This window comes from Hemitrygon akajei, chromosome 15, assembly GCF_048418815.1.
Source record: "Hemitrygon akajei chromosome 15, sHemAka1.3, whole genome shotgun sequence".
In the NCBI taxonomy this organism is placed as follows: Eukaryota; Metazoa; Chordata; class Chondrichthyes; order Myliobatiformes; family Dasyatidae; genus Hemitrygon; species Hemitrygon akajei.
The window spans coordinates 73,082,845-73,097,561 of NC_133138.1; the positions used below are offsets into that span (position 1 = coordinate 73,082,845).

A 14,717-nucleotide genomic window follows, 5' to 3' on the forward strand; every position below is an offset into this window, starting at 1 on the left:
TTTTAGAAATATGGCTCAGACCATTAATTTTGTCTCTTGGAATACTAAGGGCTTAAACCATCCGATTAAACGGAAAAAGATTTTTAAAGTATTCCAAAGACTGAATCCGCATATTATTTTTGTACAAGAAACTCATGTGAGGAAAGAGGACAATCAACGTTGTAATTATGACATTATAGCCATCTCTGATCATGCTCCAATTAAACTTTCTATTAAATTAATGGATACAGCTAGTACTAAGCAATGGCGATTTGATTCTACCTTACTGCAAGATCTGGATTTCATTAAATTTATGAAGGAACAGATTGATTTCTTCTTTTCAACTAATTCCACGGATGAAATTTCCTGCGGAATACTTTGGGACACTTTTAAAGCATATATATGTGGACAGATTATCTCCTATTCTGTTGATTTGAGAAAACGTATTAAGAAGGAAACTCTTTTATTGGTTGATAAGATTAAAGAAATTGACAAGAAATATTCAATTGCTCCTAGTAAGGAGCTTTACAAACAAAGGGTTGAGCTTCAAATGGAACACAGTTTATTACTTACATCTTCAATTAAAAATCAATTAATGAAAACCAGAACTGATTTTTATATACATAGTGATAAATCGGGTAAACTGTTAGCTAACCAATTGAAGAATGCTTCGGTTAAACGTCAAATTATTAAGATTCGTCAACAGAATGGTGAACTGACAGTTAACCATGATGAGATAAACAAATCTTTTCAAGATTTTTATACCTCCATGTATCATTCTGAATTTCCTCATGATCATACCATGTATGATTTTCTTTGGAAATTGAATTTTCCAAAAATTATCATCAGAAGAACTTTTAATATTAGAAACTCCTATTACGGATGTAGAAATTAAAGGTGTTTTTTCTCTATGAATTCTGGGAAAGCACCAGGTCCAGATGGGTATACAGTGGAATTTTTTAAAAGTGTTTTTCCTCTACTCTTTCTCCTTGGTTATGCAAGGTTTTTGAAGAAGCAGTTAGACTAGGTAAATTGCCACAATCTTTTTATAGAGCTTCCATTTCTTTAATATTGAAAAAAGATAAAGACCCTACTGATTGTGCATCCTATAGACCAATATCCTTATTGAATGTAGATTCCAACATCTTTTCCAAGTTACTGGCAATCAGGCTGGAGAAGGTGTTACCTCAAATTATCTCGGAGGATCAAACTGGTTTTATTAAAAATCGCTATTCTTTTTTCAATATTAGGAGATTATTGAATATTGTTTATACTCCTTCACGCAACACCTCAGAATGTGTCATTTAATTAGATGCGGAGAAAGCATTTGATAGAGTTGAATGGCCATATTTATTTACTGTGCTCAAGAAGTTTAATTTTAGTCCAACATTTATATCCTGGATTAAATTGATATATCACACTCCAGTAGCCTCGGTTTTTACTAACAATCAAAGATCTCCCTTTTTTCGTTTATTTCGGGGTACCAGGCAAGGTTGTCCTCTTAGTCCATTATTATTTGATATTGCTATAGAACCTTTGGCAATTGCTATTAGAGAATCACCTAACATTTTTGGCATTACTCGCGGGATGGATATACATGTTATCATTATACGCAGATGACTTGTTGTTATACATTTCTGATCCTGAGAATTCCATTCCTGCAGTTATATCATTGTTGGCTCAGTTTAGTAATTTTTTTGGGTATAAATTGAATCTTAATAAGAGTGAATTGTTCCCCTTAAATAGACAGGTTCCAATTTATGGAAATTTACCTTTTAAATTAGTTAATGACTTTTTTTTATATATATACTTAGGGATTAAAATTACAAAAAATCATAAGGAGTTATTCAAAGTTAATTTTTTACCCTTAATTGATCAGATTAAATGTTTGTTCACTAAATGGTCACCATTGTCTTTATCTCTGATAGGTTGGATTAATGCTATTAAGATGATTATTTTACCCAAGTTCTTATATATATTTCAAGCGGTACCAATTTTTATTCCGAAATCCTTTTCCGACAATGTTGATTCAAAAATTTCCTCATATACATGGCAGAACAAAAATCCTAGATTAGGTAAAAGATATTTACAGAAGGCAAGGGGGGAAGGTGGATTGGCATTGCCTAATTTTAGATTTTATTATTGGGCAATTAATATTCGATATTTGAAATGTTGGTTGAGGGATTGAGATTTATCTCCTAGCCCTCATTGGGTAAATCTGGAGACTAAATCTGTACAAGGATTTTCATTGGGTTCTATTTTAGGGACTTCTTTTCCCTTTGCTCTTTCTAAATTGCATAAACGAATTGACAATCCGATAGTCAAACACAGTTTACGTATATGGTTTCAATTTCGGAAATTTTTTGGGTTCAATCAATTTGTTTTAACTATTCCTATTGTATCCAATTTCTTTTTTCATCCTTCTATTATGGACCAAGCTTATTCAGCTTGGAAGACTAAAGGAATACTATGATTTTCTGATCTATTTTTGGATAATTGTTTTATGTCTTTTGAAAAATTATCTAATAAATATAATTTGCCAAGATCTCATTTTTTTAGATATTTACAGATTAGGAATTTCTTAAACACTGTACTTCCTACCTTTCCAAATCTTGATTCTTCGGGTATTTTGGAGAATTTGTTAGAACTAAATCCTTTTCAGAAAGGTGTAATATCAAATGTTTACAATATAATTATGAAAATACGTTGAGGCCTTTTATAAGATTAAAAATGATTGAGAAAGAGAACTTAACTTTACTATCCCTATTGATAATTGGGATAAAATTCTTCAATTAGTTAATTTATCCTCTATATGTGCTAAAGATTCATTGATACAGTTTAAAGTTGTGCACAGGGCTCATATGCCCAAGGATAAATTGGCTCATTTTTATTCCCATATAAATCCTATATGTGACAAATGTCATTCTGAGATAGCTTCTTTAACTCATATGTTTTGGTCATGTCCGCTTTTGAAAAAATATTGGAAAGACATTTTCGATATTATTTCCACGGTATTGAACATTGATTTACAACCTCATCCTATTACTGCAATCTTTGGTTTACCAATGATGGGGTCAATCCATTTATCTTCTGCTTGTCGGATGATTGCATTTCTTACATTAATGGCTAGAAGATCTATTTTGTTGAATTGGAAGAAATTAATCCCCCTACCGTATTTCATTGGTTTTCTCAAACTATGTTATGTCTAAATTTGGAGAAAATTAGAAGTGTCGTATATGACCCTTCTATTAAATTTGAAAAGATTTGGAGGCCATTTATTCAATATTTTCACATAATGTAATTTGACCTTGTTCCAATCCTATTTGTTTTTCCAGTATATATATATGTTGAGAGGATCGGAGTTGGGGACACTGATGATTTTGTAATTTTTTTTTATAGATACTATAAACAGCCCTTTTTTCTCTTCTTTCCTTTTTTTTCTTAATAGTTAATGGTTAGTTTGTTAGTTTAGTTTTTCTTAGGGTATTAATATTTTTTTTCTTTTTCTCTTTACTTTTTTTTCAACATGAATTACTTAGTTTTTTTGTTTCATTTATATGACATTTGTATCATTCATGATTTGGGAAGCCTTAACTATAATGTACTTATTGCTTGTGTATCCTTTTATGTTCATTTTAGTTTTGTAAGTTTGTAATCCCGTTATCTATGTATTAATCTTATCATGTTGATATTAATAAAAAGATTGAAAAAGAAAAAAAAAACAGTTGAAACACCTTGACTGCACACAGGTCTTCAAAAACATATCTCCATTTAACTAATTATGTGACTTCCAAAGCCAATTGGCTACATCAGTGATGATATGGTGTGTCATATTAAAGGGACTGAATACTTAAACAACAGATTATTTTGTGTTTTATATTTGTAATTAATTTAGATCACTTTGTAGAGATCTGTATTAACTTTGACAAGTTTTTTTTTCTGTTGATCAGTGTCAATAAAGCCAAACTAAAAATCACTCTGATTCAATGCTGTAAAACAATGAAACATGAAAACTTCCAAGGTGGGGGGGGGGGTGAATTATTTTTACAGACACTGTACTTGACTTGTAGGAAGATACCCAATTAGTAATTGACATTTGATAGAAATTTGCTATGTTTACCTGATCCAGACTATATAAACAAGACCCATTTATAATATTTGATTAACAAGGCCATCTCAAAAGGAAGCCTTGACTTGCAAACCAGTCAATTCAGGGGTTACCGTAAATTCCGGTGTACAAGCCGAGAACTTGGCCCTACATTTTGGTCCTAAAATTAGGGGGTCAGCTTACATAGAGGGTGCCAACTTTGGAAAAACGAATACAGGTCGTATTTATTGGCTGTTTTGAGTCAAACTCGTTCCACTGTCAACGCATGAATTCTTAAAATGGTCTGTTTAAACTCACATCTAGTGGCTGGAGCACAGACATCAAACCACTGGGGATGACTGCAATGTCCATATTTTCAGCTTTCAATGCTGCTTTTGTCTCACCTGACGAGCGTACTTTGAACACGTCCCAGACAAGTAGCAACTTTCCCTTCCTGAAGCCTTCAGGACGTCGACGTCACACCTCTTTAACCCACTTCAAGCAACCCGCTTCATCCATCCAGCAGTGTTCCTGAACGTAACAACACCCTGCGGGAATTTTCTGAGCACTCTTTGTTTTTTTGTCTCAACGCAAGATCACGTCTATTCATAAATTGGGTGCACCAACTTCGCGTAGCTTTGAAATTGTCGCTGACCTCAGTGTATCTCGTCCCATTTCAATGCTTGAACTCAAATCATTTCTCCGGTAACAATGTATCCAGACAATCGCTGGTGATTCACCCACTCTAAAACTTTTTCTTCTAGTTCTGGTCACTGGCATGTTTTCCCACGGTTTGTACATTTTGTCTTTGGCATTTCCCTCAGCATGTCCTCTGCCTTTCTCCACTCTCTCACTTGTTTCTCATTTACACTAAACATCTTAGCAGCTGCAGAATTATTCATTCTTTTAGCAAAATCAACAACCTTCAGCTTGAAGCCAGCATCATATCGCATTCGTTTTAATCTTTTGTACACGGTGGTCACAAACTCAATACTGAGTACACGTACTGATCCCGCCACCCCGTGTTAAGCTTTAACGAGATTACGATGGGCACTTAATGGTTTCACAGGAGTTACATTTCATAGGATTCTTTACCATTGGGAGCTTAATCCAAAACTTCCCTCCCTGATTTATTTATTAAGAATTCACTTATTAACACTCTACAATGTGTAGGCCTGTTTTCTTAACAGGTACTGGTTCACAAAATTTCCAGGTTCTGGATCCCGCAAAGCTGAGTACCAGCATGTGAGATCTTGTGATCTTTTCTGGTTATATCAAAAACCTCTACAAAAGGGCTTGGTTTATACAAAGATAAAATGAAAAAGTCATTTTTAATCTTTGAAAATGGGGTTCGGCTTATACTCCGGGTCGGTTTATACACCGGAATTTACGGTAATTAGGAATTGACAACAAATGCTGACCTATGAAGCAACATTCACATTGTGTGAACAACTAAGAAATCAAGTTATTTTTCTTTTAAATATTGGAGCAAGAACAGCTGTTTCAATTAAAATGCAAACACAAGAGTATTGTGTAAAGTAGTAATCACTAAATCAATATCACAAAAATTTTAAGTGCCATTTGCTTCAAAGTAAAATTGTAATAATTTGGAGTTGATGACAGACGTTGAGAAAATGGGTTATTTCTTTAGTAAAATGAGAGGAAATAATTCTGAATCTAAAGCTAAAATAGTTCTGCCTGTAATTCTTCATTACTTAAAACTATGTAAACATAGGCAATACACTGATGATTTTTTTCTGGGAATCTCTATGTTCAGTTTTGCATTAAAAATTACCTTATGAATTATCTGCCAACTCAACAGTATGCCATGGCATGTAACTAGCAGCATCCAAATCTTTAAATTCAAGAGAAAAGAACTTAACTGTAAAATCATTAGTTTACCAATATGACATTGATTAAATTTCAGTTTGCTGAGTGGTTTTGAAGTTTAACCTGATTGTAAAGTGGAAGGGTTCAGGTGTATACAGCACCTTATTTCTCTGTGCATCACTTTCTGCTTTTTTGGCACTCCTTTGCACCAGCAGGTCATACTGATGTCTTCCTTCAAATGGCTCAACCATTGCTGAAGCAACCCATGCATGCTCTGTAAAGATGCCCAAAAACTGAATGTGATACTGTCGACAAGGCCTTCTGCTCGGATCTAATTGAAGTAAATAAAGCTATAAAGAGTAACTGAAATCCAGTAAGAAAATTATCAAAATTGCATTCTGTAATTAGTCATAATTTCTGAGTCTAGTATCAAAGTTTTGTAAAATGCAACATATTCAACAAACTACAATTCTGTGAAAAGTAATAAGAAAAAACATCTTTGATGGGTACATTTTTTCACATGACAGGTATCTTATGTTAAATGTTGCACCCTTTTTTAAAAATATACAAAGTCCTTTATTATCAAAAGCCTAAAAATTGATCCGTCACTCTCATTTGTGGTACAATCCACAATACAAACATTAATATAATGTGAATATTAGCAAGATTAGTATCTATTAAGCAAATGTAACCCTCCATGAATGATGGGGAACAAAGTTCTTCAACCACGGCTTTGCATCATGAAACTACTCCCAGTGGTATAACATGAACCGGAGGATCTTGATGACATGAGAGCAAAAGGATGGGTAAGAATTGTATCTCAGTTGTTGGGTATTCAACTAATTTGGAAGGCAGACCATTTGTTACTTGTATCTATATTGTAATTCATGATAAAGGAAAGATTGTCTTCAAACAGGACTGAGAACCAAGTGTGGTATATTGCCTGGAGCAAGTAACTATAATTACTAGATCTAAAGAGGAAATGCTAGAAAAATTAGCAGATAAGCAGCAGCCATAAGAAGATAAACAGATCTGAAGTTTCACTTTAAAGGGATTCTATCAGAACTGGTTATATTATACAGTTGATATAGATTTTATTTTAAACAAACATGGACCAGCTTCTATTGCAAAGGATGATTAAAATAGTCATTAAAAAAATTAAAATAACGAAGGAGATAGATCTGATGGAGGAATCAGTGAGGCAAAAATAGCACAAATACATTTGTGACGACCTGGGAAAGGTCTTCCCTGCTGATGTAATGGTTTCTCTGTAGCGCGGTGTTTCAGTTATGACTAGAGATAACGGGGGCTTTGGAATGTGCGCCGGACTAAAAGCGCCTACACAACACTGTATTGCTAAAATAAAATAAATTTAAAAGATAGAAGTTCAAACTGAATGAATTACAGGCACAAATTTAACGTGGTGCATTGAGGCAGTAACCATTACTCATTCGTGACACTGAGGACTACAATTAAATAAGCCATGCTAAAAAATCAACAGGAAAAGGAAAATGAAGTGAAGGAACAGAAACTATCAAAAATAAAAATAAATGTGCTTTTATGTATTATTTTGTATGATGAGGAATTAGAGCAATGGAGAGCTAGACATCAAAAATAGAGGGGTAGTTAAGAGTCCAGTGAGTTTCACATAGGCTTCTTAGAATGATTGTGAACCAGTGCAATGGAGAAAAGTATGCGTGTAATAATGAAAGAGCAAATTTTATGCTAAAATTTGCCTTTCACCTAGATCGGGAGAGAAAGTATTTCAGAAAAGAAGTCAATTTTAGGTTTGCAGTCAATTTCCTACACAAGATCAAAAAAAGGCAAATAGATTTATCACTGACTAATGCGTCAAATTTAGTTTTCAGTTCAACATTGTGTGATTATTACAACAAAAATGCTCAAGGTGACCAGATTGAGTGCAGTGTTTGAAAAAAAACATAGAAACAGGAACCAAGGAGTCTATATTTAGGGAAGGTAGACATCAACAAATGCAATGAGGCAAGTACTATGTTAGGCTACACAGATGTGTGCAATGTCAAAAGATCATGTGTGTAACAAAATAAAAATAAGACACCCATCTTCCACCTTTGGAAAAAACCTCATATGACTATGATAAAAAGAGCAGCATGAAAACTGAAAGCAACAGGAGTACTGATGACAAAGTTAAAAAGAAATATGTATTTTGGAATATTGGAAAGGATGTCCCCAACCACTTTATATCGAAACAAGGTGGTGTTGGTCAGAGAAATATGAATCATTTGTAAAAAGGTAATGGAATTGTGAAAACAGGTAATAGAACATAGAATGTAAAACAGTACAGCACAGTGCATGCCCTTCAGCCCATGAAGTTGTGCTAACCCTTATAAGAACATAAGAACACAAGAAATGGGAGCAGGAGTAGGCCATCTGGCCCATTGAGCCTGCCCCACCATTCAATAAAATCATGGCTGATCTGTTCGTAAACTCAGCTCCATCTACCTGCCTTTTCCCAATAACCCTTACTTCTCCTACTATGTAAAACTCTATCTAAATGTATCTTAAATATATTTAGTGAGGAAGTCTCAACTGCTTCCTTGGGCAGCGAATTCCACCAATTCACCACTTTCTGGGAAAAAGAGTTTCTCCTCATCTTCGTCCTTAACCTTCTCCCTTGAATCTTGAGGCAATGTCGCCTAGTTCTAGCCTCACCTACCAATGGAAACAACTTTCCTGCTTCTATCTTATCTATCCCTTTCAAAATTTTGTATGTTGCTATAAGATCCCCTCTCATTCTTCTGAACTCCAGAGAGTATAGTCCCAGGCGACTCAATCTCTCCTCTTGGTTAACCCCTTCATCTCTAGAATCAACCTGGTAAACCTCCTCTGCACTGCCTCCAAAGCCAGTATATCCTTCCTCAAGTATGGAGGCCAGAACTGCACACAGTACTCCAGGTGCGGCCTCACCAGTACCCTGTATAGTTGCAGCATGACCTCCTTACTCTTGAATTCAATCCCTCTAGCAATGAAGGCCAACATTCCGTTTGCTTTCTTAATAATCTGTTGTACCTGCAAGCCAACTTCTTGCGATTCATGCACAAGCACTCCCAAGTCCCTCCGCACAACAGCATGCTGCAATCTTTCACCATTTAAATAATAATCTGTTCTTCTATTATTCCTTCCAAAGTGGATGATCTCGCATTTACCAATGTTGTATTCCATCTGCCAGAACTTGGCCCACTCACTTAACCTATCTATATCCCTCTGCAGACTCTCCACATCCTCTGTACAATTTGCTTTTCCACTCAGTTTAGTGTCACCAACAAATTTTGACACGATACACTCAGTCCCCTCTTCCACATCATCAACGTAAATGGTAAACAGCTGCAGGTAAATAGCACCGACCCCTGCAGCATCCTACTCACCACTGACTGCCAATCGGAGAAACACCCCTTTATACCAACTCTCTGCATTCTATTGGTTAACCAATCTACTATCCATGCCAATACACTGCCTCCGACTCCATGCATCCATATGTTATTTATAAGTCTCCTGTGCGACACCTTATTGAACGCCTTCTGGAAATCCAAGTATACGACATCCACCTGTTCCCCTCTATCCACTGCACTCATTATGTCCTCAAAGAACTCCAGCAAGTTTGTCAAACAGGACCTGCCCTTTCTGAATCCGTGCTGCATCTGTCTAATGGAACCACTCCTTTCTAAATGTTTCACTATTTCTTCCTTAATGACAGTTTCAATCATTTTCCCAACTACAGATGTTAAGGTAACTGGCCTATAGTTACCCGTCTTTTGCCTACATCCTTTTTTAAAAAGTGGTGTGACAATTGCTGTCTTCCAATCCGCCGGGACCTGCCCAGAGTCGAGAGAGTTTTGATAAATAATTACCAACGTGTCTACTATAACCTTCGCCAATTCCTTCAGCACCCTGGGATGCATCCCATCAGGACATGGGGACTTATCTACCTTCAGGCCCTTTAGTTTGCTCATCACCATCTCTATAGTGACAGGGATTTTATCGAGGTCCTCACCTCCCATTTCGTCCATAACATCCTTCTTTGGCATATTAGATGTGTCCTCCACTGTGAAGACTCACAAAAAATAGTCATTCAATACCTCAGCCATTTCCTTTCCAATATCAATTTCCCCTTCTCATCTTCCAAGGGACCTACGTTGACTTTAGCCACCCTCTTCTGCTTTATATATTTATAAAAACATTTGCTATCTATTTTTATATTTTGTGCTAATTTACTTTCATACTCTATCTTCCCTTTCCTTATTTCTTGTTTAGTTGTTCTCTGTTGCTTTTTAAAGTTTTCCCAATTATCCAGTCTCCCACTACTCTTTGCAACTTTGTACACATGAGCTTTTAACTTGATACTATCTTTTATTTCCTTAGTTATCCAAGGCTGGCTCTCCCCACACTTACTATCCTTACTTTTGACTGGAATATACTTTTGCTGAGCACTGAAAATTCTCTTTGAAAGTATTCCACTATTCCTCAACTGTCCTAATAAATAGCCTGTGCTCCCAATCCACATTAGCCAACTCCTCCCTCATCCCATTGTAGTCTCCCTTGTTCAAGCATAATACACCAGTTTTAGATCTATTTCATCCTCCATCTGAATGCGAAATTCAATCACACTATGATCACTCTTTCCAAGAGGATTCCTGACTACAAGATCGTTAATCTTACCTGTCTCACTGCACAGGACTAGATCCAAGATAGTATATTCCCTTGTAGGTTCACCAACATGCTGCTCAAGAAAGCCATCACGGATACATTCTATGAAGTCCTCCTCAAGACTTCCTTGACCAACCTGATTCACCCAATCTATGTGGAAGTTAAAATCCCCCATGACAACTATCATTTCGTTCTTAGAAGCCTCAGTTATTTTTTGGTTAATCGCCTCTGCAACTGCAGTATTTTTATTAGGTGGCCTACAGACAACACTCACCAGTGATTTCTTCCCTTAATCTCTACCCAGATGGAATCAACATTCTGCTCCATAGATCTTATATCGTCTCTCACAATCACCCTGATCTCATCCCTAATCAAGAGCGCCACCCACCCCCTCTGCCTTCCTGCCTATCTTTCCATATTACCTGATACCTTTGGATATTTAATTCCCAGTCATCTCCACCTTGCAACCATGTTTCTGTAATGGCCACTAAATCCTACGCCTTGATACTGATCTGTGCCACAAGTTCACTCAAACTCATTGTCCTTTTAGAATCTAGTGACTATGAGATTTTTGCTTTTCACTTTTATGCACACTTTGAGGTCCTACTCTTTATCTCCTAGCTCCCTAAATTCAGCTTGTAGGACCTCATCCCACTTTCTTCCTATATCATTAGTACCTACATGCACCATGACAGCTGGCTGCTCACCCTCCCCTTTCAGAATGCCCTGCAGCCTTTCCAAGACATCTCCGACCTTTGCACCCAAGAGGCAACACACCATACGGGAGTCCCATTTGAGGCCACAGAAGCTCCTCTCTATTCCCCTTACCATGGAATCCCCTATCATAACAGCTCCCCCACGCTTCTTCCTGCCCTCATGTGCAGCAAAGCCACCTACAGTGCCACGATCCTTGCTACTGCTGCCTTCACCTGATGAGCCATCTTCCCCAACAGACTCCAAAGCAGTATACAGGTTTTCCCTGCTATCTGAAGGTAAAGCACTTCTATGAAACTGTTTGTAAACCGAAATGTCATAAAGCGAAGAAACAATTACCATTAATTTATATGGGAAAAATTTTTTGAGCATTCACAGACCCAAAAAATAACCTACCAAATCATACCAAATAACATATAAAACCTAAAATAACACGAACATATAGTAAAAGCAGGAATGATATGATAAATACACAGCCTATATAAAGTAGTAATACTTCATGTACGGTGTAGTTTCACTTTTCAAAATCGGGAAGACAGTGAGCCAAAATAGAGTTGGGGGGGGGGGGAATTGGCATGTACACACATGCATGCATAACTGCCCCCACAAGCTTCACAGTCATGGTAGTCTTTCTCGGGGTAAAATTACGTATAAAGCGGGCGTCTTTTTTCCATAACAGCGAAAATCCTCTTTGGTTAGTGAAAACATGTACTAATGTAGGTCTTTCGTAACAGCGAGCTGTCGTAAAGCGAATGTTTGAAAAACAGGGGCAACCTGCATCTGTTTTGGAGGGAGATGACCTCAGGAAACTCCTGTACTCCTTCCTGCTACTACTCTTCCTGTTGGTCACCCATTCCCATATCTTTCCTTAGATCCTTGAACTGCAGTGTGACCAACTCACTAAATGTGCTATCCACAATCCCCTGCCATCTCGGACGAGAGCGTCCATGTGCAGCTCCAGTGCTGTCATGCGGTCTATCAGGAGCTGCAGCCGGACACACTTCCTGCACACTGTCAGCCTTCCTGAGTTCCCACATGTCACAGGAGGAGCATGGCACGGGTCTGAGCTCACCTGCCATGACAGAGCAACCAATGTTAGCGGAAGAGGACCATGGGAGAAAGGGAAGAGCCCACTGGGGAAGTCGAAGACTTATCTGTGAATCTCTGCGATTCATTTCTTCACCTTGACCCTTCTTCGCTGAAGCTCCATTGAGCCAAAGCAATCTCACTCTGCTACCCTCTCACTCCACTGCCCGCTGTATATGGTGGTCTTCTTTGAAATAACCAAATCCATTTCAATCTAACCCATCCCTCCTACACAGCCCTTCATTTTCCTTTCATCCATGTGCTCTTCAATGTTCCCAATGTACCTGCCTCCACCATCATCCCTGGCAGTGCATTCCACGCATCTACCACTCTCTCTGTAAAAAAAATACCTCTGATATCCCCACTTTATGTTTTCTTCCCAAATTGTAAAAGTTACCCCTCCTTCTATATGCATTTTTTGACAATTCCATCAAATTGCACTACAACTTTAAAGGATCTGTAGACATGGAGCTGAAGTTCCCTCTGTTCCTCCACCCTCCTCATAAACTAACAGCCCCACAAACATCATTTAACAACTTCCCCAATCAGAAGCCCCAGATGAACTATCAGATCCGCAATCTGCTGTGGCAGGGCTTCAATGCTATAACCTGTTACAAAATGAAATCAAGCAACATAGTTAACAAGGCTTTGCTTTCAGGTGAGCTCAATGCCTTCTATGCTCGCTTTGACCATCAAAGCGTGAAGAATCTTCATGAGCTCCCACAGCCCACAGTGATCCTGTGATTTCAGTCTCCAGAACATCCTCCAGGAGGGTGAACCCATGGAAAGCATCTGGCCCAGGTGGGGTATTTGGCTGAATACTAAAGACCATTAGTACTCAGCCAAATCAATTACAGCTCTTTATCAATTACAGCTCAGCATTCAATACTATCATCCCCTTAAAGTTAATTAATAAGCCTCAAGACTTTGGCCTCAATACCTCCTTGTGCAATTGAGTCCTCCAAATCCTCACTTGCAGACTGCAGTCAGTTTGGATTGGCAACAATATCTCATCCACAGTCTCCATCAGCACTAGGTGCACCACAAGGCTGTGTGGTTAACCCCTTACTTTATTCACTTTACACTTGTGATTGTGTGGTTAAGCAGAGCTCCAATGCCATCTTTAAAAGTTTGCTGATGGCACTGTCATAGACTGAATCAACATAAAAGAGGGATATTGAAAATCTGGCTGAGTGCTGCCACAACAACCACCTTTTACACAATGTCAACAAGAGTAAAAAGCTGATAATTAACTTCAGGAGGAGCAAAGTGGAGGTCCATTAGCTGGTCCTCATTGGGTGATCAAAGGTGGACAGGGTCAGCAACTTTAAATTCTCGGTGTAATCATTTCGGAGGACCTGTCCAGGGCCTAGCATGCAATGCAATTATGAAGAAAACACAGCAGCACCTTTACTTCCTTAGAGGTTTGATGATTCAGCACGACATCTAGAACTTTTGACAAACTTCTATAGATGGGTGGTGGGAGAATATATTGACTTGCTGCATCATAGCCTGCTGTGGAAATTACCATTGCTCTTGAACAGAAAATCAGACAAAAAGGAATGGATACAGCCCAAACCATCACAGGCAATCCCCTCTTCATTATTGAGCAGATCTACACAAAGCGGTCTCACAGGAAAGCAGCATCCACCATCAGGGACTCTCTCCAACCAGGTCATGCTCTCTTCTCACTGCTGTCATTGGGAAGGTGGTACAGGCACCTCAGTACACACACCAGAAATTTATTACCCGTCAACCAACAGGCTCTAAAACAATATAAGAGCATAGAATATAAGAGCAGGAATGTGATATTGAGGCTCTATAAGGCACGCGTGAGACCACACTTGGGAGTACTATGTGCAGTTTTGGGCTCCGTATTTTAGAAAGAATATACTAACATTGGAGAGGGTTCAACTCCCATCAGCAACTTCAAAGCCCAACTCTACATCATATCAATGTCCTATTATAACAAACCTCTGCACTACCACAACACCACATACCTTCATGTCATCTACAAATTTACTAACCAACCTCATTTCCTCATCCAAGACATTCATAATAAAAAAATCACAAAGAACAGGGGTCCCACAGCAGATCCCTATGGAACACTACAAGTCACAGACCTCCATGCAGAATATGCTCCATCTACTACCACCGCCTTTTATGTGCAAGCCACTTTTGAATCCACACAGCCAAATTTCCTGGATCCCACGCCTCCTAACTTTCTGAATGAGTCTGCCATTAAGAATCTTGTCAGATGCTGTACTAAAATCTATAAAGACCAAATCCACTGTTCTGCTTTCACTGGGTGTAACATATAAAATGCTGGAGGAAATCC

At 37.9% G+C, this 14,717-nt stretch overlaps 1 protein-coding gene across 3 annotated transcripts in view; it reads right to left on the minus strand.

The window, feature by feature from the left end:
* The window catches only part of nsd1a (nuclear receptor binding SET domain protein 1a), a 200,027-nt gene that overhangs the window by 128,609 nt on the left and 56,701 nt on the right, over nt 1-14,717 (minus strand). For all 3 annotated transcript variants that reach the window (XM_073067756.1, XM_073067755.1, XM_073067754.1), the window contains exons 4-5: nt 6,058-6,227; nt 5,862-5,921 (exon numbers count right to left, since the gene is read on the minus strand). In XM_073067756.1, coding sequence (XP_072923857.1) covers nt 5,862-5,921; nt 6,058-6,227 — 230 coding nt within the window. The remainder of the gene's footprint in view (nt 1-5,861; nt 5,922-6,057; nt 6,228-14,717) is intronic.